Source organism: Gracilinanus agilis, chromosome 2 (genome assembly GCF_016433145.1).
Source record: "Gracilinanus agilis isolate LMUSP501 chromosome 2, AgileGrace, whole genome shotgun sequence".
Lineage (NCBI taxonomy): Eukaryota > Metazoa > Chordata > Mammalia > Didelphimorphia > Didelphidae > Gracilinanus > Gracilinanus agilis.
Genome location: NC_058131.1, coordinates 64,271,027 through 64,291,938, shown reverse-complemented (window position 1 = coordinate 64,291,938; position 20,912 = coordinate 64,271,027). Strand labels below are relative to the sequence as shown.

At 35.1% G+C, this 20,912-nt stretch overlaps 1 protein-coding gene across 3 annotated transcripts in view; it reads right to left on the bottom strand.

Annotated features, from left to right (window-relative positions):
* DYNC1LI2 (dynein cytoplasmic 1 light intermediate chain 2) overlaps positions 1-20,912 on the bottom strand; it is a 45,936-nt gene that overhangs the window by 12,717 nt on the left and 12,307 nt on the right. For all 3 annotated transcript variants that reach the window (XM_044663233.1, XM_044663235.1, XM_044663234.1), the window contains 5 exons: positions 17,177-17,346; positions 11,234-11,327; positions 9,555-9,690; positions 2,924-3,035; positions 1,169-1,228 (listed from right to left, as the gene is read on the bottom strand). In XM_044663233.1, coding sequence (XP_044519168.1) covers positions 1,169-1,228; positions 2,924-3,035; positions 9,555-9,690; positions 11,234-11,327; positions 17,177-17,346 — 572 coding nt within the window. The remainder of the gene's footprint in view (positions 1-1,168; positions 1,229-2,923; positions 3,036-9,554; positions 9,691-11,233; positions 11,328-17,176; positions 17,347-20,912) is intronic.

The following is a 20,912-nucleotide window of genomic DNA, read 5'->3' as shown; positions in this document are numbered from 1 at the left end:
ATGTACAATTAACTGTTATCTCACTAACAAATCTTGCATGATTCAGGTGGGTACCAGGAAGTCTGTTATCTTTGCAATGCTGACTGTCCTTCCAAGTCCTAATCATTATTGCTGTGATTCTAAGTAACTATGCAGATGGACACCACAAACGAGCTTTCCATAGCAACAAAATGGAAGGAGCTACTACTGCTAGTCCTGTATTCTTGACTTCCATCCAATAATATTATTTTCCATTGTCTATGATACTTCAGATTTTGTGACCAATCATACTGTTTTATGCTTCCTGTATTTGTTCTCTTGTACTTCCCAAAACTACATGGTGGCTAGTAAGCTCTACGGGTCTTTGGCCTGAGAAGCTGAGATAGCTTTTTATTGGTAACAGTTAACCTTACCAATAAATTGAATGTTCTCTGAATTTTGTACCTCAGTTTACCTTAATTGTAATTTTAACAGAAGGACTTTAAAGGTGCAATGTGGGAAGTCGTTGACTCCTTTCATAATTCACACCTTTCTTTAAAAAGCAATATAGTCTTATCGAAAAAGCTTTGAACTCTCAGTAAACCAGTAGGAAGAAGATTAATACTGTTGGCCAGAAATGCAGCTGCCTGGTACAGCCAAAGCCGAACCCTTAGCAGGGGCATTTTGCGCAGATTTAAAGTAAACTAATGGGTCTCAAAAATATTGTTTAATGCCATCAAGGCTGAGAAAATTCATGGGCTTTCCATCCTACCAAAATGCCCCAGCCTTCGCTTAATAATAACAAATATAGCTGAAAGTCCAGCCTGGTTCTTATCTTCACCTTCTAAGCTTCTAAGCCTGTTGTATTGTCTATGTTAAAACTACAGCTTTGTGTAGTTGTGGATAACTATCCTTGTGCTTTTGGGTTAAAGGGAGTTTGAATTTCTTATGTAATAAATTTGTGACTCAATGGCACTTCGGAGAAGCAGCTATGAGTTAACAGTCAAGATTGCCTCCTGTGTCCCGTTATTTCCTTATCAGCTAAGCCATCTATCAGAATATCTGGAGATGATAAAAAGATCTCGAGAGTGCAATACTTACTGAAAACTAGATAGCACCCATGACCCTCCATGCCCCAGAGAGGTTATGAGGTGCAAAAAGTGACTATTTGTATAATGCCAACTGACTTAGAACTCTTGAGTGCCATTACCTGCTGCTTCATTAGAAATACTTGCTCATCTTCTGCTGCCAATTCTTTATCATGGACCAACTGTGGAATGACATGTTTACTTTAGTCAATAAGGCATATAAAAATATAAAAATATCACAGAATTTTCTAAAAAGAACAGAGAATGTTAGTCCTACTATGCATCTGGGAATTAACTTACACATAAAGAAACTCAAACTTGAAGCCAAAGCTCTCAATAGGCTTATCAAATTAAGTGGTCTGAAGTATAATGGAAAGAGAGATGAAATAGAATCATCTTACAGTTTAAAAAAAAGGAAAAAAAGGGCAATGTAGAGAGAATGATGGAGTCAGGAAGACTTGGTTTCAAATTCCAACTTTAAAACTTATTAGCTATATGATCAGAGACCAATATAAACTTGTTTCCTCATCTATAAAATGGGGATAATACCTGTAGTACCCATTTCAATATTGTTGTGACACTCAAATAAGGTAATATATATAACGTGTACATCTGTAAACCTCGAAGTGCTATGTTAATGATGGCTATTATTAAATTTGTGAGAGCTGCTAGACTGAAAAAGCTTAAGACATTCAGGATAGAACACTTAAATTTTATGCAATGTCAGAGAATTATATTTATAATTTTTTTATAATTCTGAACTTAGTCAACCCTAAATAAAAGCAACATCTCCATATACAGAAAGAGAACCATATGCGAAACTACCAATCTCTACTATAGGCACAGTTTGTTAAGAATTACATGAGGCAAGCGTGAGTGAGCAAAAATTTAAACAGATTTCTTTGGTGGAAAACTGAACATCACAGGAACTCCAAAACACTAAAAGAATCATTCCCAGACATTAAGAGATATAGAGAGGGGGCAGCTGGGTAGCTCAGTGGATTGAGAGTCAGGTCTAGAGACGGGAGGTCCTAGATTCAAATCCAGCCTCAGACACTTCCCAGCTGTGTGACCCTGAGCAAGTCACTTGACCCCCATTGCCCACCCTTACCACTCTTCCACCAAGAGCCAATACACAGAAGTTAAGGGTTAAAAAAAAAAAAAAAAGATATAGAGAGGCAATAGCATGGTATGGTGAAAAAGCTGGAAGTCCAGCAGTGAATAGCTATGAAGCCATGAACACTTTCGGTTTCCTCACCCATAAGATGCCCTTTACTGTCCCTTCTGCCTATCTCAGGAAATCACTAAGTAATACTACATGAACCTGGAGTTATTATTAATGACGAGAATCAACTTAATGTTTTCTGCAGAAATAATACCTACAGCATTCAAAAAACTTTTTTTTCAGAAATAGGGCTTCCAATAGGTATAATATAGATAAAACCTTGTATTACAAAGTGAACATCCTAATGTTAGCATAGAAAAGGCTGACTCTAGGGCTCCCAAAACTAGAAAACCAATTTATCCTGCAACATAAATTCAAACACTGTCACTAGTGAGAGGTCAGGTAGACTTCAATATTATTTTGAATTTAAATAAGTCATTTTCATTTAAAATAATTATAATGATTATGACCATGAAACTTTATCTGGTGGGTGAAAATACTAAATAATATCTCCAAGTTTTGATCTAATTAGTAATTTATAATTGATACTGAAGTCTGTCTTAGTTAAAATCTCTCTTTAAAATAAATAACAATTATTTTATTCCATAATATCACAATGAATAAGAAACCAAAAAACCAGTAGATAATTTCCCTTACTATAACATTTCCTTGAAAACAACTATGTGAAACTCTTTAAAATAAATTTCAGTACCTTTCTTACAGGAGGTTTTACAATGAAGTCTTCATAAGCATCATCTGGTTTTACTGTTGTGAAATTTTCATGTAAAATAGCTATTTTCTTTTCATTGTCCCAACCAGCAGGTCTAAAAGGAAAATAAGGAATGATTTTTTTTTTTGTGGATATAATTCAATATATTAATGAGTTTGAGGAGAACTATTATATAAGATCCCAGCACAAAGGACAAGTACTTGTTACCTAACAATCACTGAGCACCTGGTATTTTTAAGAACTAGAGTGAGTATATTTCAGTTCAATTTAAAAATTATTTAAATGGAACTGAGGATATAAAAACAAAAACTATGTTGCACCTGTCCCTATAAACATATGAAAGCCAGGTTCCTAACCAAAAGGAGCTCACACCCGCAGAGGACAGCATTTTATGGGCTAGCCCAGACAATAAAGCTCAAACAACCATTTCATTTGAAATGAAAAGCCCCTTAAGATCAAGCTTGGCGCTGCCTTTTAGAGATGATGAAACTGAAGCCCAAAGTGGTCACATAAGACATGGAATCTTGGGAAGGCAGCTTGTTCCACTGTGAGACAGATTCAAGTTTTAGGCAGCTTTTTCATATATTATGTTGAAAGCTACAATCTTAAAATGCCTCCTTTATCTCTGGGAGAACAAGGCTAATCATTCTTTTCCATTATAGTGATCATATCTACCCTAAGGTCCTCTCTTTTTTCTCAGTTCCTTGAACCATTCCAAACTCCTCAAGATGAACAAGGTAAGGTTTTTGTGTGATGTCACAGAAAATGTTCTCTCAATGTAAATTTTTTTTTAAACCCTTACCTTCCGTTTTGGAGTCAATACAGCATATTGGCTCCAAGGCAGAAGAGTGGTAAGGGTAGGCAATGGGGGTCAAGTGACTTGCCCAGGGTCACACATTTGGGAAGTGTCTGAGGCCAGATTTGAACCTAGGACCTCCCATCTCTAGGTCTGGCTCTCAATCCACTGAGCCACCCAGTTGCCCCCTCAATGTAAATTAAGACAACTGTGAGGTACCACCTCATATTTATCAGATTAGCCAATATGGCAGCAAAGGAAAATGGTAAATGTTGGAGGGATGTGGCAAAATTGGGGCACTAATGCATCATTAGTGGCTCTGTGAACTGATCCAACCGTTCTGGAGGGCAATTTGGAACTATATCCAAAGGGCTATAAAACTGAACATACCATTTGATCCGGTAATACCACTACTGTGTCTGCATGCCAAAAAGTTAATAAAAAAGGGGAAAGGACTTGCTTGTACAAAAATATTTACAGATGCTCTTTTTGTGGTGGCAAAGAATTAGAAATTATGGGATAGTCCACCAGCTGGGAAATGGCTAAACAAATTGTGGTACATGTTGGTAATGGAATACTATTGTGCTATAAGAAATGATAAGCAAGATGGTTTCAGAAAAAGCTGGAAAGATCTGTGGGAACTGATGCAGAGTGAAATAAGCAGAACTGGTAGAACATTGTACATAATAACAGCAATACTGGACAGATGATTATCTGTGAAAACTTGACTACTCTCAGTAATGTGCTGATATGGGATAATCCTGAAAGACATGATGGGGAATGCTACCCACTGCCAGAGAAAGAACTGTTGGAGTCGTCTTTCATATAAGTGTATATATGGTTTTATTTTGGGGTTTTGGTTATCTATGAACTTGCTCTTACAACGATGGCCAATATGGAAGTGTATTTTGCATGACAATAAAAAAGAAAACGTTCTCTCTCTAGGAGGTAAAAAATGACACAATAAAAGCTTCCTCATTTCAATAAAGAAAGCTTAGAAATATGAGTTAACGCATTACTATATACATTGCTGAAGGTAACAGTCCAAAAATAGCCTCTTTAGAATTGTGCAATTAAGACCATATGTTAAGATCTGATTGTGCTGGTGTGATTTCCTATACAGATTAATGGAAATGACACATATGAAATCACTCTCCTTGTTTGGGAGGGTTAGGGAGAGCTTTACTTGTAATATAAAACTTAAAATAGTCTCCAAGACTTTTGTACAAACACCACTGCTGCCATTTTAAAGAAGCTGTGATTTCTTTTTGAGATGGCAGAATGGTTTGGTGGAAAGGGCCCTGGATCTGTGGGATCTTGGGGAAATCATTAACTCACCAGTGATCTCAATTTCCTCATCTATACAAGGAGTTGAAACAGACAATCTGTAAGGTTTGTTCCAACTCTAAATCCTAAGAACACATGTCTTTTACCAGGTCACAAATTTCAAAGGTATTAATTAGGGTTGGGTGCAGACTTGGGTCTTCTGAGTCCTAAGACTAGTGCCAGGGTCTTTTTCAACTATTCAACAACTGAGAAATATGATGTCCTAAAGCATAATGACATAGAAATAAAGATAATGATATAGAGACTCTACAAAGAGAGATATATTTGATAAGTCTTGGCCAATATCTTGCTGATGGGATCAAGGGGAACAATATGACAGATTATACCTACACTGAGCTTAATAAACAATTTTCTTATTCCTTAAACATATGAAATGCTATTAAATTAGACCAGACACCCTGACTATTCCTCTGTATTAGGTTTTCATTTGTCCTGTGATGATCAGGGCAATTTAAAGGAAACAAATGCATTTAATAATTATTTACTCTTGTTATGGAACTAAAAGGAGTTTATACCTCCCTTTTCTGGACTACAATTTCAAAAACCAGCCCAAAAGTGCATACTAGAATGTAACTAGATTCATTTCAATGGAGTGTGTAAATGAATGTTCACTAATGTGGATACCATTTCTCTTGCTTGGCCTAGAACCTGACATAATGCTATGTACATAAAAGAGTTTAACAAATCTTTGTTGTTGATAATAGACTTCAAGGAACACAAGAAAATAAATATAACCTGTTAAAATATTGAGGCAGCTAAGTGGTACAATGCATAGAGAAGTAGGATGAGTTCAAATTTGGCCTCAGTCTCTGGGCAAGTCACTTAACCTGTTTGCCTCAGTTTCCTCAACTCTAAAATGAAGCTAATAACCATCTATAACCTAAAAGAGTTGTTTTGAGGATCAAATGAGATATTTGTAAATCACTTATCACAGTACTTGGCACAAGTAGGTGCTTAATAAATGCTTCTCTCTCTCCAAATGCAAGGTACAAATTTTTCCAGATTATTATTTAATTTTCATCATTAATATGTGTTTGTTATCAAGTTACCCATGCATAGCACTACTGAAGGCCCCAGTGAACCAGGGGAAATACTTGTGAATCCTATCAAACAGGACTGAACAATCTGGCATAGATAGCTCTTGAAAAAAAGTGCATAAAAATAGTCTAAATACTCAGAGAATCAAAACCACAAGTTATCCAAAGGATAACGGAGATATTCAAGTGGAGCTAAATAGACTACAACCTAGTCCTATTGACAACTTGGGTCTATTAAGTAATACAAAGTAATATGACTGGATAAAGAGGCTGGCAGTCACATGACAAGAGGGGAAAAAGACAGTCAAAATATTGCAGAGGTGTTCATGAAATATGAAATGACCTAGAGAAAGGCCTCCAAACAAAAACCACACATGTCCAAACTTCATTTGTATATATTGTCTCCCACTCTTATAATCTTTGATCAACTGTCAGAAAGCAACAAATGTGACATAGTCACAACTTTACTCCAAGAATGGATGGAAATATTTTTTAAAAGGTTAAGTGAAAGGAAGCATGACCACTTTGTAACTGTTTTAAAGTTAGATACTGTAAGATCACCTCTATGACAGCTTTTGTTTCAGGTGCCCCTTGATAATTTTGACTTTTCCTACAAAAATTTTATTATAACTTTATTCAATTCTATAAAGAGTCCGCAAAGTACTTTTTTTTGAGGGGGGAAGATGTCACAGCTGTGATTTCATCAATGCAGGGAACAACCAGTTAGGAAATTCCCTCAAGTGATGAAGATCAGACACTGCAGACTGTTGCTAATCTTCCACTATACCATGCCCTCTGACTAATATTGCATTATATATACAAATACATTTAGAGGACTATAGTTATTTTTACATTGATGAACACTAAATAGTCTTCCAACTATTCAGTTCTTACTTTATTTCAGTTATCATTTTATAGTCATTCTTATACAAGTTATGGATCTCTAGCCTAGGTAGAACTCATTCTCATATATTTCATAGATTTTTTTAAACTAGGGATGACTTTGGTGGATTAATCACATATTCTATGACCTCATGAAATTTTTTTATCATCTGAATTTTCTGGGTGAGATGGCTGAACTGTCTAGATATGCCATTATATAACTTATAAATAATGATATTTTGAGTTTATTTTACAATGTTAACTTCTGTCTTATTGTAACTACTATTGCTTCTAAAATTGCCAAAGAAAAGTGATAAAAGCAGGCACCCTTGTTTTTAGTTGGAAGGCTTCTAATGTTTTTCCATTATAAATTATGTCAGCAACTGGCTTAGAATAAATCTATCTTTTATTGTACAAAGTAAAAAAATCCTCTTTTCCTTTTTTTGTTTTTAATTATGAATAACTGTTGACTTTTTATCAAAGGTCTTTCTTTTAACAGAAAAGTTTTGAAAAGTTATCTTTTTTTAACTGTCACATGATTATAAATTTAGAGCTAGGAAGGACCTGTGAGGCCAACAAGTCCAACCTCTTCTTCTTTAGAAATGAGGAACCTGAGACTAATTTGTCTAAAGTCACACAAGTAAGCAGTAGAGCCATATTCAAAACACAGGTCCCTTGATTCTATACCTCAAGTCCTTTCCATTGTACCATACTGTGTCACCACACTGCTCATTTCTTCTGATGTTGAAAGAGCCTTGCACATGCAGCACTGGGTTATAAATCATTTAAAAATGTAATGCTGTATTGTTAACAAGGCAATGGGGAGTATCAGATCTGAGTTCACATCCTACCTCTGGCTATGTGATGCACTGGAGCCTAAAACAACTCTCTAAGATTCCAAGCTGGACAGTGGTTGTGACATATGTCAGCAGACAGAGTTGTTACACAGATGGAATCTCAGGTCCTTAACACATCATTATAAACAAGGGCACTTGGGAAAGCTGGTGAGTACTTTGTAAAGGAATAGGTTTAGAGTCACATATACCATAAACCTTAATGAATTCCAGGTCGATGACAAACAAAAAATAAAGAATGTTATTTATTTCAATAAATCATTATTAAAGAGAAGGAATTACTGGGGGAGACATTTGATTACATAAAAACTGTGCAAAAATAACAAAAGAAAAAGAGAAGGGTAAAGTGTATTTGTGATAAAGATAAAAACCGGACACCAAAAATATATGGTAGTGTTAAAATTTAAACAGGAGACTCCCAGTCTATAAGGACCAAATAGTCAAAGGATCTGAACAATTTTCAAAAAAATGGAATATGAAATATTAATAATCCTTTGGAAAAATATTTAACCCTTCTAACAATAAAAGTGATGAAAATAAAAATTAATGGATGCTACCATATATACCCAATTAGTAAAGTTAATTAAGAGCAAAAAAGCTCAATGGTGAAAAGTTGTAGAAAAAAAGTCACTTAGTATTGGTTAAACTGTAAATTGGCAGAATTTGGGAGGGGGACAGTAATCTATTAGTAGCCAGTAAAGCTACAAAAATTATCATTGTACTTGCCCCCTAAAATCCTACTGCTGGGAATATATTTTGAAAGTGTTACTAAAAACAAAAAAAGACATTTTCAAAAATTTTCAAAAAAAAATTCATTATAATTTTTAATTGTAAAAAACCAGAAGCAACTTAAATGTACAACAGAGGAATGATTGGATAAACTATAAGTAAATATAATTAAATGTTTATATAATTAAGATAGACAAAATAGGAAAAATAAAGAAATAAGGAAAGATTTTTATGAAATACCACAAAACAAAAAACACACCAGAACAGGCTAATTATGACCCCAGAAAAAAAAAAGTGAATGGGAACAAAAGAACAAAATATCTTGAGGAAAACTAAGAAGGTGATTGAAGTCATCTTGTAAACAGAAGTCAATTTTATTTAAATAAATGTAACCAGTAGCAATCCAAATTTAACTGGTTGTACTCATGATTTACTACCTATCATTTTTAATGACATAGGTGGGCAGCAGAGTGAATCATAAGGATGATTTCGAAGGGGAAAGCAAGAGAGAGAGGAAAGCTAGTGCACTGGCTAATCCACAAAGTAACATGCTCTTAAATAATGCAGTGCTTTATAGATATTAAGAACTTTATAGATATTAAGGGTCCTAAGAAAAATGACTTTTCTTCCTAGGGTCATAGCATAGCAGAACTGGGATCTGCACCTGGATCTTAAGTGTTCTTTCTACTCTACTATACAGATTATTAACTTCATTTCATAGATGAGGAAAAAAAAAAAAAGGATAAAATGAAGGGACTGCTCCAAATAGCTGGTTAGCAACAAAAAGAATCCAGGTCTTCTGCCTGCTGGTTTAGGACTCTGCCCATTATGCTATATTGTCTCTGTGTAGCCAAACAGGAGGTAGGATAAAGAGAAGTAGAAAAACACACCACTTGGGAAAACACTACATTTTAGAGGGATAAAAACATTTAAATGTTAAAGAAAAAAACACCTTTAAGTGAACTTACATAAAAACTGCATCCTTTTCCACCACTAAGGCAGGTGTAGTGAAGTGAAAACCATATGTTTTATGTACAATATACTTGTACAACAAGTCAAGGTTCTTTTCTTCCTTAACTGATGTATAAATCAAGGCAGCTCCATCTATTCAATTTGCTTAAGGAAAGCTAGGTCAGGATAAATGTTTAAATCAAACATGCACAATCAAAATCTGTCCAAGCAGAAACAGGCCTAATAGTATTGATCCAGATACATTGGAACTTTTGAAACATCAAAAAGGCAAAAATGGTTACAGAATCATCATAAAACATTAAAGCTGAAACTAAAAGACCATCTAGTCCAACCTTTTTTTTAATATGAGAAAATTAAGGTCTAGAGTAAGTCATTCATTCATGGAGGATTTGTAACTTAAATTCAGGTATTTGGGATCCCAATTCAATGTTTTTAACCAAATATCTGTGAAATAAATTATTCATGTATTCTGTTTACATCTTCCTCATATATCTTAAACTATTCAAGAAAGCCTAAGTCTATGTAAGGAAGCTGTCTGGTAGATAAGAGCCTAGTAATCTACTGTGGTTCTAGAGTCCCATCTGCCAGATTTATAAAGACCCAAGATTGGTGCTGACTCAGTCTCTTATCCCCTACTAAAGCCAAAAATTAAGTTCTGCTGGACAGCAATGGCAACAGATAGCATTTAAATCGTGTTTTTCAATTTCTAAAGCACTTGGCATTCATTATCTCATTAGACTCTCACAAGAGCTTTCTGAAGTACCCAGAGTATTATTCTGTCCTTCTGAGACATGAAGAGCTGAGGTGAAAGGACTTAGCTACAAAAAGATGAAATGTTGAAGCTTCATGCAAATCCCAATTTTTTGACTTCAAATCCACATCTGCTGATAATTTAGACTTTAACATTAAGCCTGGCAAATTTAAGTTTTAAAAGACACCTAATTTGAATTACATTTGACAGCAGAACTGTCACCTCTTTATTTCCCACTGATGCATCAGACCACCCAGTGTAATATTAAAAAGCCCAGCTTACCACAAGGAAGAATGGAATGCCTTCAAATGACTCAGAATTACAAAAGAAAGCCTATTCTTTAAGAGAAGACTGAATTCTTCTTTTTCCCTGCCCTTAAGATGGCCATAGTATTTCACATTTCTAATGCATCAAACAGTTTACCAAGAGCTCCTGCACCCCACACAGGAAGTACAAGTATTATTGTTCTCATTTTATTGATGAAAAAAACTGAGACTCAGACAAAGTTACATCCTTTGTGAGATATATATATGATATCTATATATATAATATATATATTATACCCTTACCTTCTGTCTATTGACTCCAAGGCAGAAGAGTAGTAAGGGTAAGCAACGGGGTCAAGTGACTTGCCCAGGGTCACACAGCTGGGAAGTGTCTGAGGCCAGACTTGAACCCAGGACCTCCCCTCTCTAGGCCTGCCTTTATGCTATACTTAGCTTTGGGGATTTGCTTTTTATTGGTGTAGGAGATCCCTGAGAAGGAAATCCTCTCTCCTAATGATGATCAGCATCTGTTTTGCAAATTATACAAGAAAAATATTTAACCTCATGCTATTTTAAGTTGTGTAATTTTGAAGGGCTGTCTTGGGAAAAAAAAAAAAAAAGAAAATAGCAAAAATGACATCGCCTTAAGTGAGGATACATTGTAAGCAGAATTTACGGACATGTGACTGGATGAAATCAAAGTGCTCTTCTCGATAGTCATGTTCCTTTTCTAGGACACTCACTGCATCACACTAAAAAAAAAAAAAAATGAAGGCAAAGGGTTAGAATAGCAGCTCTCAAGCTTTGTGGTTTCAGGATCCCTTTATACTCTTAAGTTATCGAGGACCTCTTCCCCAAAATCCTTTTGTTTATGTAGGTTATCAATTTATTTTCAACATATTAAAAATTAAAACATCTTAGCATTATTATGAAAAAGTTTTGAAATTAAATTAAAAAAAAAAAGTTTTGACCTCATGGTCTTTCTAAGTCGCAGAGACCCTTAGGATTGCTTGAACCATACTCTGAGAACTGGGACAAAAGATGATTCTTATTAATATTTATTAGATTATTACTTACTAATTATTCATCAGGATACTCCATTTCAAGTTATATTTTCCTGTCATATTATCTACTAGCTGTTGATAAAAAAATTTACATTACTAAAAAGCTTGCTATCCACAAAGAACCAAACTATATTCAAAGAGGAGGTTGAGCTAGATGATTTCTAAGGTCCCTTACAGCTAAATGTGTGATCCTACAATCTCATCATTAAGTGAACTGGCACAATGAAAGAACTGATATAATGGTATATTTTTTTTTCCTTTAACCACTGAATCACGAATGCTACCTTTAGGAAGTCAAAGATTCTATAACTAAATCCAACCTCTTGAAAAAAGAAAAGCTTTTTCACAAAATGATTAACATAGAAATATGTATTGTCTGATAACATCTGTACAACCCATACCATATTAGCTGCCATCTTGAGAAATGGGGAAGAGTGAGGAGGGAGAAGATATGGAGCCCAAAATGTCAGAAAATAATTATTAAAAATTTTATCAACATGTAATCTAGAAAAAAAGAAAAATAAACAATTTTAAAGAAAAAAGTTGAGCTTACTGGTTTTGAGAGCTTTACAAGAGCAAAGTATTAGGGTAGCTTGGTGGCCGACGGACAGAGAGCCAGGCCTGGAGATAGGAGGCCCTGGGCTCAAATTTAAACTCAGATATTTCCTCACTGTGTGATTCTGGAAAAGTCACATAATCTCAATTGCTTAGTTCTTACTGTCTTTCTGCCTTGGAAGCAATATTTGGGATCAATTCTAAGACAGAACATACGAGGTTTAAAAAAAAAAAGAAAGAAAAGAAAAAACTACCTACCCACAGACACAAGCATATTGTATATATATATATATGTCTGTATATTTTATTTTAAAATGTCTTTTAAAACTTTAAAAATTAGAAATTCAAAACCATAAAATTTAATCAACTTAAAGTAAAAATACATTCTCAGAGGGCAGCTAGGTGGCTCAGTGGATTGAGAGCCAGGCCCAGAGATGAGAGATCCTGGGTTCAAATCTGACCCCAGACACTTCCTAGCCGTGTGACCTTGGACAAGTCACTTAACCTCCATTGCTTAGCCTTTACCATTCTTCTGCCTTGGAACTAATATACAGTGTTGATTTTAAGATGGAAGGTAAGGGTTTTAAAATAAAATAAAAATAAAAATACAATCTCAAAGGTATAAATCAAAGTTACAATTGTTTTGATAGCAAATTATTTCTGTCATTTAACTATTTCCCTTTTTGTCTAGTTCCTACTGGTCCTTTCTTTAAATTCAGGACTATTCGAGGGTTTGTTGTTGTTGTTTTGTTTTTTAGGATTTACTTTTTTAAAAAACCATTACCTTCTGACTTAGTATTGATTCTAAGACAGAAGACTAGTCAAGACTATGCCATCATGGTTAAGTGACTTGTCCAAGGTCACACAGCTAGGAAGGCAGAAGTCTAGGGACACATTTGAATCCAGGTCCTCCAAACTCCAGGCCTGGCACTCTATCCACTGTGCTATCTAGCTGTCCCATAGGATTGATTTTTATAGAATTTTTCAGTTTCTGCTGTTACCAAGGGAGAATGTACTTTTTATACTTTTAAAGATCAGATTCCTGCTCCTACCCCATCAAACTATTTTTTGAATACTTAAGTTTTCATCAAATTTTAAACAAGACGCATTATCTAAAAATAAAGTCTTTCATTAAAATCTTCCTCTAATATCTCCATCTTCCTCTAAAATCTCCAAGATTTAAATTAATATCAACAATTACAAGTATTATATTTTATAAAATTTATTAGCAATCACTTGAAGTAGAAGAAATAGAAGAACAAAACTTAAGTATGACAACGTGAATAAATTTCTAATGCCAGGATCTCACCCAACCTACACAACCATCTTACCGGGAGCAGAGAGAGCGAGGGAGGAGCTACACTCACAACTTAAGTACGTAACATGAGAAGGAAAATGAGAAGCTGGGAAAGAGTTCTGGGGAGCAAATTCTAATTACACACCATCACGGTATGATCTTGATCTAGGATTCTCAAAGACTCAGTGATTTGGAGGGCCTTAAAGCAGTTCAAAATTGCATTACCTTTTTTTGAATGCCTTATCAAATTCTCCTCCGAATTGAGCTTATGGGTCACTTATCTACTAGATCTTTTTCAGATGCATTTCTATCTAGCCAGCTTACTACCTCTAATATTTGTGAAGTTGAGTTTTTGAGGATTTTCACATATGATAACTTTAACAGCATGTTCTAGAATTTTGCTAGAAACTGAAATAAATAGTTTAAAGGCTAGTCTCTTCCCCTTTTTGCCCTTCTTCAATCCAGCTTCACTTCTCTCTCCAACTCAGCAATCACAATGACTACCCTAGAGGTAGTTTGTTCTGGCTCAGTGATTTATGCTATCCAAAGGCAGTTTGGTGTTCTCTTACTATTTCCCTACTTCTCTTGTGTTTCAATCCCTAATGACCATTTTTTCATTCAGCCATTTCTAAAGACTATCTTCCCTGGCAAAGGGGAAAAAAACACCAAAGCAAAATAAAAGAGTTGAATAGCTCTGTATTCTATCTACCATCCATCATCATTATCCTATCTATCTACCCTAAAAAGTGGAGTCCTATACTTTATTTCTCTAATATTACTTTTAGAACAACACCTGTTATGTTTCTTGACAGTATTCTTATATTCCTTATCCCCACCTCCCAACCACGGTCCCATCTAATTAGCTTTCCTCCACCACAAAAAAAACCCCCAAATACACCAACAATGAAAAGAACCCATCTGCCTTGTATTTACTTTGGATATACTTTGCATTTATTTATATACACACAAATTGTTTCCTCCCAGTAGAATGTCATTTGACAGTAGCAACTTTGTTTATTTATCTTTGTATCCCCAACACTACTATGACATTCCATAGGGCAAATTATCATTTTTTTAAACCCTTATATTCTGTCTTAGAATCAATACTGTGTATTGGTTCCAAAGGAAGAAGAGTAGTAAGGGCAAGGCAATGGGGGCTAAGTTACTTGTTCAGGGTCACAAGGCTAGAAGTGTCTGAGGTCAAATTTGAACCCAAGATCTCTCATCTTTCGATCTGGCTCTCAATCTACTGAGCCACCTGGCTGTCCCTGGCGCAAATATTATTAACTCCATTTTACAGATGGGGAAGCTGAGGATTAAAAAGGCGAACTGAATTGTACATTACACAAAAGTTAAGTAATGTAGGCTATGTCTTGAGCCACCATGGTTCTTTCTACTCACATAAAACTAAAATCTGCATAGACAGCAAAGAACTGAAACCAAAGAATCAATTGATTTTATCCTCCAACACTATGAGCACATCACTAAATCTGTCTACATTTAACTGCCTCTTCTTCCTTTCCTCTCAATTATTTTTAAGTCCTTTGCAATATAGCTCCCAATCTCAATACTCAAATGAAATAGCTCTCTCTCCAAAACTACCAATTAACCCCTAATTGTTGAATCCAAATACCTGTACCTTGTCCTCATCAGTCCTGACTTTTGTTTCTGCAGCATGAGACATTTTAGACAACTCTAACTTCCTACATATTTTCTCTTCTCCTCTGGGTCTCTTCCTACCTACTTACCTATTCCTCACTGTCTTCTGATGTGGCCCCTAACTATAGTTATCTCCCTAGGCTCAGGCCTGATTCCCCTTCTTCTCTATATATTCTCTCACTATTGACCTCATCAATTCCTATAATCATTATCTAGGCTGACTCTCTCCTAAACTCCAAGCCCATATAATTAACTGATGATTAGACATGTCAAACTGGATGCCCCAAAAGCATCTCAAACTCAATGAATTTTCACTCATTATCTTTCCCACAAAACTCTACATTTTACCAAATTTCTCTTATTTCTGTTAAAGGCATCACTATCTATTCTTCCAGACCTAAAGCTTCACTACCTCAGACATCCTGGAATCCTTGTTCTTCCTCTCTTCACAGAGCCACTGATTTGCCAAATCCTGTCAATTTTACCTCCACATCTCTTGCAACTAACCTATTCTCTATTCATATGGCAACATCCTTTATCAGGCCACTAGTGTGCCTGGACTATTCCAACAGCCCACTGACTGGTCTCCCTGCCTCAAGTTTCTTTCCTCTGCATTCCATTCTTTACACAACTTGCAGTGTTTATCCTTGAGCATAGGTCTGACCATAACACTTCCTCACTTAAACTCCAGTGGCTACCTATTAACTCTAGGATCACATAAAAATCCCTCTATTTAGCATCAAAAGTCCTTTATATCCTGGCTTCAAATGACCTTCAAAGCCTTTATTTTTACATACACACACACACACACAGCACTCTTTTTTTTGCACTTGATAGTTTAGCTGAACCAGACATAGTCTTCTTACACAGAACATGGCGTCTCATCTCTATGCTTTTGCAATGAATGACCTCCATCCCCTGAATGCTCTCTCTCAATTCCACATCTTAGAATTCTGTTTCCTTTAAGACTCAGCTCCAATACTGACTTCTACCTGAAGCTTTTCCTGTTTATTCTAGTTCCTTGTGCTCTCTCTCTCCCTCTCTTATTACCTTCTATTTATTTTGTACATACTTATTTGTTGTGTCCCATGACAGAATGTAAGCTCCTTAAGGGAAGAATTTCATTTTCCAATCTTTGAATCCCTTAACCAGTGTCCAACACATAGGAGGCACTTAATAAATGCCTAACTAATCTGTTCTCTTAAAGTGTAGGCAACCTGTTTTTAGTTCAAGGCCATTAGTTTAATTCATTAATGAAAACAAATATTTCAGCCATTCATTCAACAACCACTGCTCAAGCATCTGCTACATGTGAAGAACAAGCTTGCAAATAGAACAGAATTGGGGGCGGAGGGGTGATTCCTGTCATTGAAGAGTTTACCTTCTACCAGGTGGACTATATTTGAATGAGTCTAAGTATAAGTGAGAATATTCCATTAGTGACATCAACTTAAAAAGTAGTGGTTATAGCACACTATATATGTACTATGGGTAGCATTTTACAAAGGCTTTCAAACAAATTCTCTTGTTTTTTCAAACAATTCTACTGTGAGAGTAGGAGGGCCAGCATTAAAGATGAAGACTGAAACTCAGAAAAGTTAGCTGATTTACTAAAGTTGCAGGGCTAGTCAGTGGCAAATCAAGGACCCAAAGCCAAATCAAAGAAGCACAGAACTTCTAGGTGATTTAGTCTAACCCCTCCTATTTCTGTAACCCATCCCTCAAAAATGTCTACCCAACTATCATTTACATACTTTCTGGAACAATGGATTCACCAGCCTTGAAGTAATCCATTCTAATTTGTCACAGCTCTAATTGTCAAGATGTTCTTTGTTATATTAAACTGAAAATTATTTTTCTGTAGCTTCTAGTCATTAGTCCTGGCTCTATCTCAAAACTTTTTCTACTATAAAGTAATTCATCCAATCATATACAAAGTCCCAAATTAAAATGGACCCAACTGTTAGGGACTGTTTTCATTAGAGAACCTTAAAAGTAAGAAAGATTTTAATTTAGCTATGCTCACCTTTGTGCAAACTACCAAGACAGGGATTCCAAGGTTATGTGTGAGCATGTTGTCTCCAAGTGGCAAGATAACATTTTCACCATCTTGTGCTGAAGCTAGAGGTCCTCTCCTTTGTGGTGAGCCTTGATAGCCTTCCTCAGGTTCCACATACTCTTGAAAATCCTTCATAACTATAAAAGACAACACATTTCTAACAATATATTAGTCACCTTTTAAGTAACAAGCCCTGAAAAATTAAATCACCCCTCTATTCCTTCCCACCTCCCAATAAAATCAAAGGAGATTAGAAGATGTCAATAAAAACTTTAAGTTTTAAACAATTCAGCTAGAACTCTATCCTTTTGGAGCAACAAAGCCATTCTTCCAGACATCTTCATTGCAACTCTTTCTGAAAACTTAAAATACATCCCCCAGTGGTTTCCCATAATATACATTTTAAAGTCAATACACCTCAAGATAAATTTAAATAGCTCAGACTTTCAAAATACCGTGGATAATTAAACCACACTAGTTATAAGACATCTGAATCTTTAAATGACTTAAAACACCTGAAACTCATTTACACCATGCCAGTGAGACGTCCTATTTAAAGTCTACTAGAGGGAAATAGAGTAAACCATTTCTAAATTGCTGTGATATTTATCTACTATAAAAAAGTTGAATGTGCCCTAAATATCATCCTTGTTGTACATAAATAATAATATGGAATAGAATACTCAGCTTCCTCACCTGTAAACCAAGAGGGCTGGATATTCCTTCTAGCCCAAATCCTATGATCCTATTGAGACCTATTATTTAAGATACTCTTCTTTATAATTTGCAGTAACCTTATAAGCTGTCCTGTCATAAATATAGCAGTTACTAAGAGTAGTTTAACCAAAAAGGGAGTGTGTTGTGCAGAGCTCTCCACTCTCCTTTCCACTACAGCTTATTAAACAAGGGTACAATTTTCTGAAATAGTTATTGTGGGGAATAAAACCTATGATCTCAGCCTCATTAGCACAGTGCTTTAACCAAAAGAACTAACCAGCCACAGGCAGGAAATAACATCATTATTTGGACTCACTGCTCCTTGATCTAAATATGGAACAAAGGAAGGGGAGAAAGGATACACAGCATGATAAAATTTTAGTCTTAAAAAAAGGGACAGTCCAAAGCCCTCATAGTACAGAAGAACTAAAGTTGGAAGAGGGAACTAACTTAGTCAAAGTGACAAAAACTAGAACTAATCTAATTCTTGACCACCAATTTTATGTACTTCCTACCTCACCACCCTCTCTCTCACACTAGAAAGATAAAGTTGCCAAATCATCCTTTCTTTCCACATCCAATCAAAAAGGGATTGGGATCTAGAGAAATCTCTAATCTTTTGCCTTCATAAATATCACAGAATCCAGTTAGAAGAGAAATTAATGATAATCTGGCCCAATCTCTTTTTCCCCCCAAGAAGCGAGAAAGTAAAATCAAACAACTTATTATGAAAGGGTCCCAAGAGATGATATTACTCCTTTTTAAGATTTAAAAATGCAAATTTGACAAACTGTTTTCAATCATCATTATGTTAGCTTTGGATAGTGTAATTTGCAGAACATGGCTCTCTACACAAAGAGTGAAGGGGTTGTTCAAATGTAAACTGTTTTCTAATTGATGAAGCCCTCTGGATGGCATTGCAGTGCTTTGTATTTACACCTAATTTATAATGAATTTCATTCAGTAATTTAGGTTTCTAATATAAATGATCCCCAAGAAATATTTGTAGCTATACTATGACCTGAAAAGAAACAGTTTGATCCCAACTGGAAACACGATGTATTCTAATATATTCATTAGGTTTATTGAGTACTGCACCAAGGAATGCCTGGCAATTTTGCTCCTTCTAAAAACGTAACTGTAGTAACATAGAGTATTAAAAAATATTGTCCTTTAGAATACTCAGCAACTTATGGCTAATTTTATGATGAATATGAAATGAAGGAAATTTCAACCTTAAAGAAAATTCCATTTGTTAGAAGAATAATTTGCATGTAAAGCGTGAAACCTAAAGTGGTTATATTATTTACACCATGATCATTTTATGTTTGTTCATCATTTTCAAAATATGGTCACTTATGTCTTTTCTTCACAACAAACCCCTGAAGTAAACAAATAAAAGTTATTATGTAATTTTACAGAGAGGCAGCATGGTACAATGGATAGAGAAATGACCTCAAAGCAGAGCTTGGAAGACCTGAGTTCAAGTACTGCCTCTGACATATACTAGATATGTAACCCTGGGCCAATAATTTAATTTCCCAGGGCTCAAAGCACCTAAAGCAATGAGTTGCAGGAAAGATGTCAACTAGCACTGGTAAAGGAAACCTAGACTAGAACAGAAGTCTTGACTGTTAAGTCATATTCTTGCCTTCACCATAATGTTTCACTGGGTAATGCTCCCTATTGTTTCTCCTACTATAGGTTATCATTGGTCTTAACTGAAGCAGTTTCATTTTATCAAATTGGCAAAAAGAATACCATTAACTCTATTTTTGTGTTTTATGTATTAGAGAAAAGATAACTTGATAGAAATAGATCCTGTCAGGTTACAATCATTCAAGTTATTACCATCATGGAAAAAGCATAGGCTTTGCAGAATTCTTCAAAAAATATCAGAATAGCTTTAAACATTATAGGACTAGTTTTTCAGAACTTGGAGAATAACATTAGTATCATGTTAAGTATGTATTAAGATAGAAATCAGAATAAGCACTACTTCCAAACTAGAGCAGGGATAAACTTAAGGATGCATACCAATGGCAGAGTAACTCATTCTGCTTATCATGGACTATATAATTTAAGTTTAGAAAACAACAGTTCAGTACAGCTATGGCATTGATGGACCTGTTCTAAAATGAGATAAGATGAAAGACATCCCACACTTCTAAAAATAGGAGAGCTTAAGAGTATAACTGAAAATGCTTCCATTAACTACTGGTTCATAATAATGAGAAGTCAGAATAACTAACTTCAGTTCTCTTCAAAGAACACCAAACCACTACATTTGAGTAAGTAAAACTTCCAAAGAACTTTGGACAGTCTTTTGGAATTCTACATTCAAAGAAATTTTAATTAAATAATTTTGTAGTAACTAGGTGAAACAGCAAGCTTGAACATTTTATGATCTATTAAGCAAGCTGAGTTCTCTGATCATCAGAATGTTTCCATTACTATCTAGAAACTTCACAATTTAAAGAAGAATTTCAGCTATTTTCCAGGTTTATAAGTTTAAATGTTTTAGAAAACTATGATGTTTAACAGTCCAGCATAACGAACAAGGAACATTAGAAAACCTACTTACACATAAAGAACCTTTTGAACTCACGTTCTATCTAAATGAAATCATCTCTGTGCTGCATCTTGTCAAGTATTTGAAATGAAGCATGCATGAAATAAAATATCATTCTAGTAATATGGGAACTACACCTCACACCTAGGCCCAAGGCAACCAATGAATTCCTACAGGAAATATGGGAAAATAAGTAACCTCTCTAACACACTTTTCCAAACACATATCTTTGGAAGGGTTTTGTAATTTTAATTTACTGCCTACACTTTAAGTCCTGAAGGTGACCCTACAGACACAAATGTAGCTGAAAAGAATAATTTAATTTTGATAAAGTGCTTTAGGCATATTATTAACCAACTATCCCCAAATGCTAAATTACTCAAAACCACTAATTATTTAACTTCTCACAAAAGC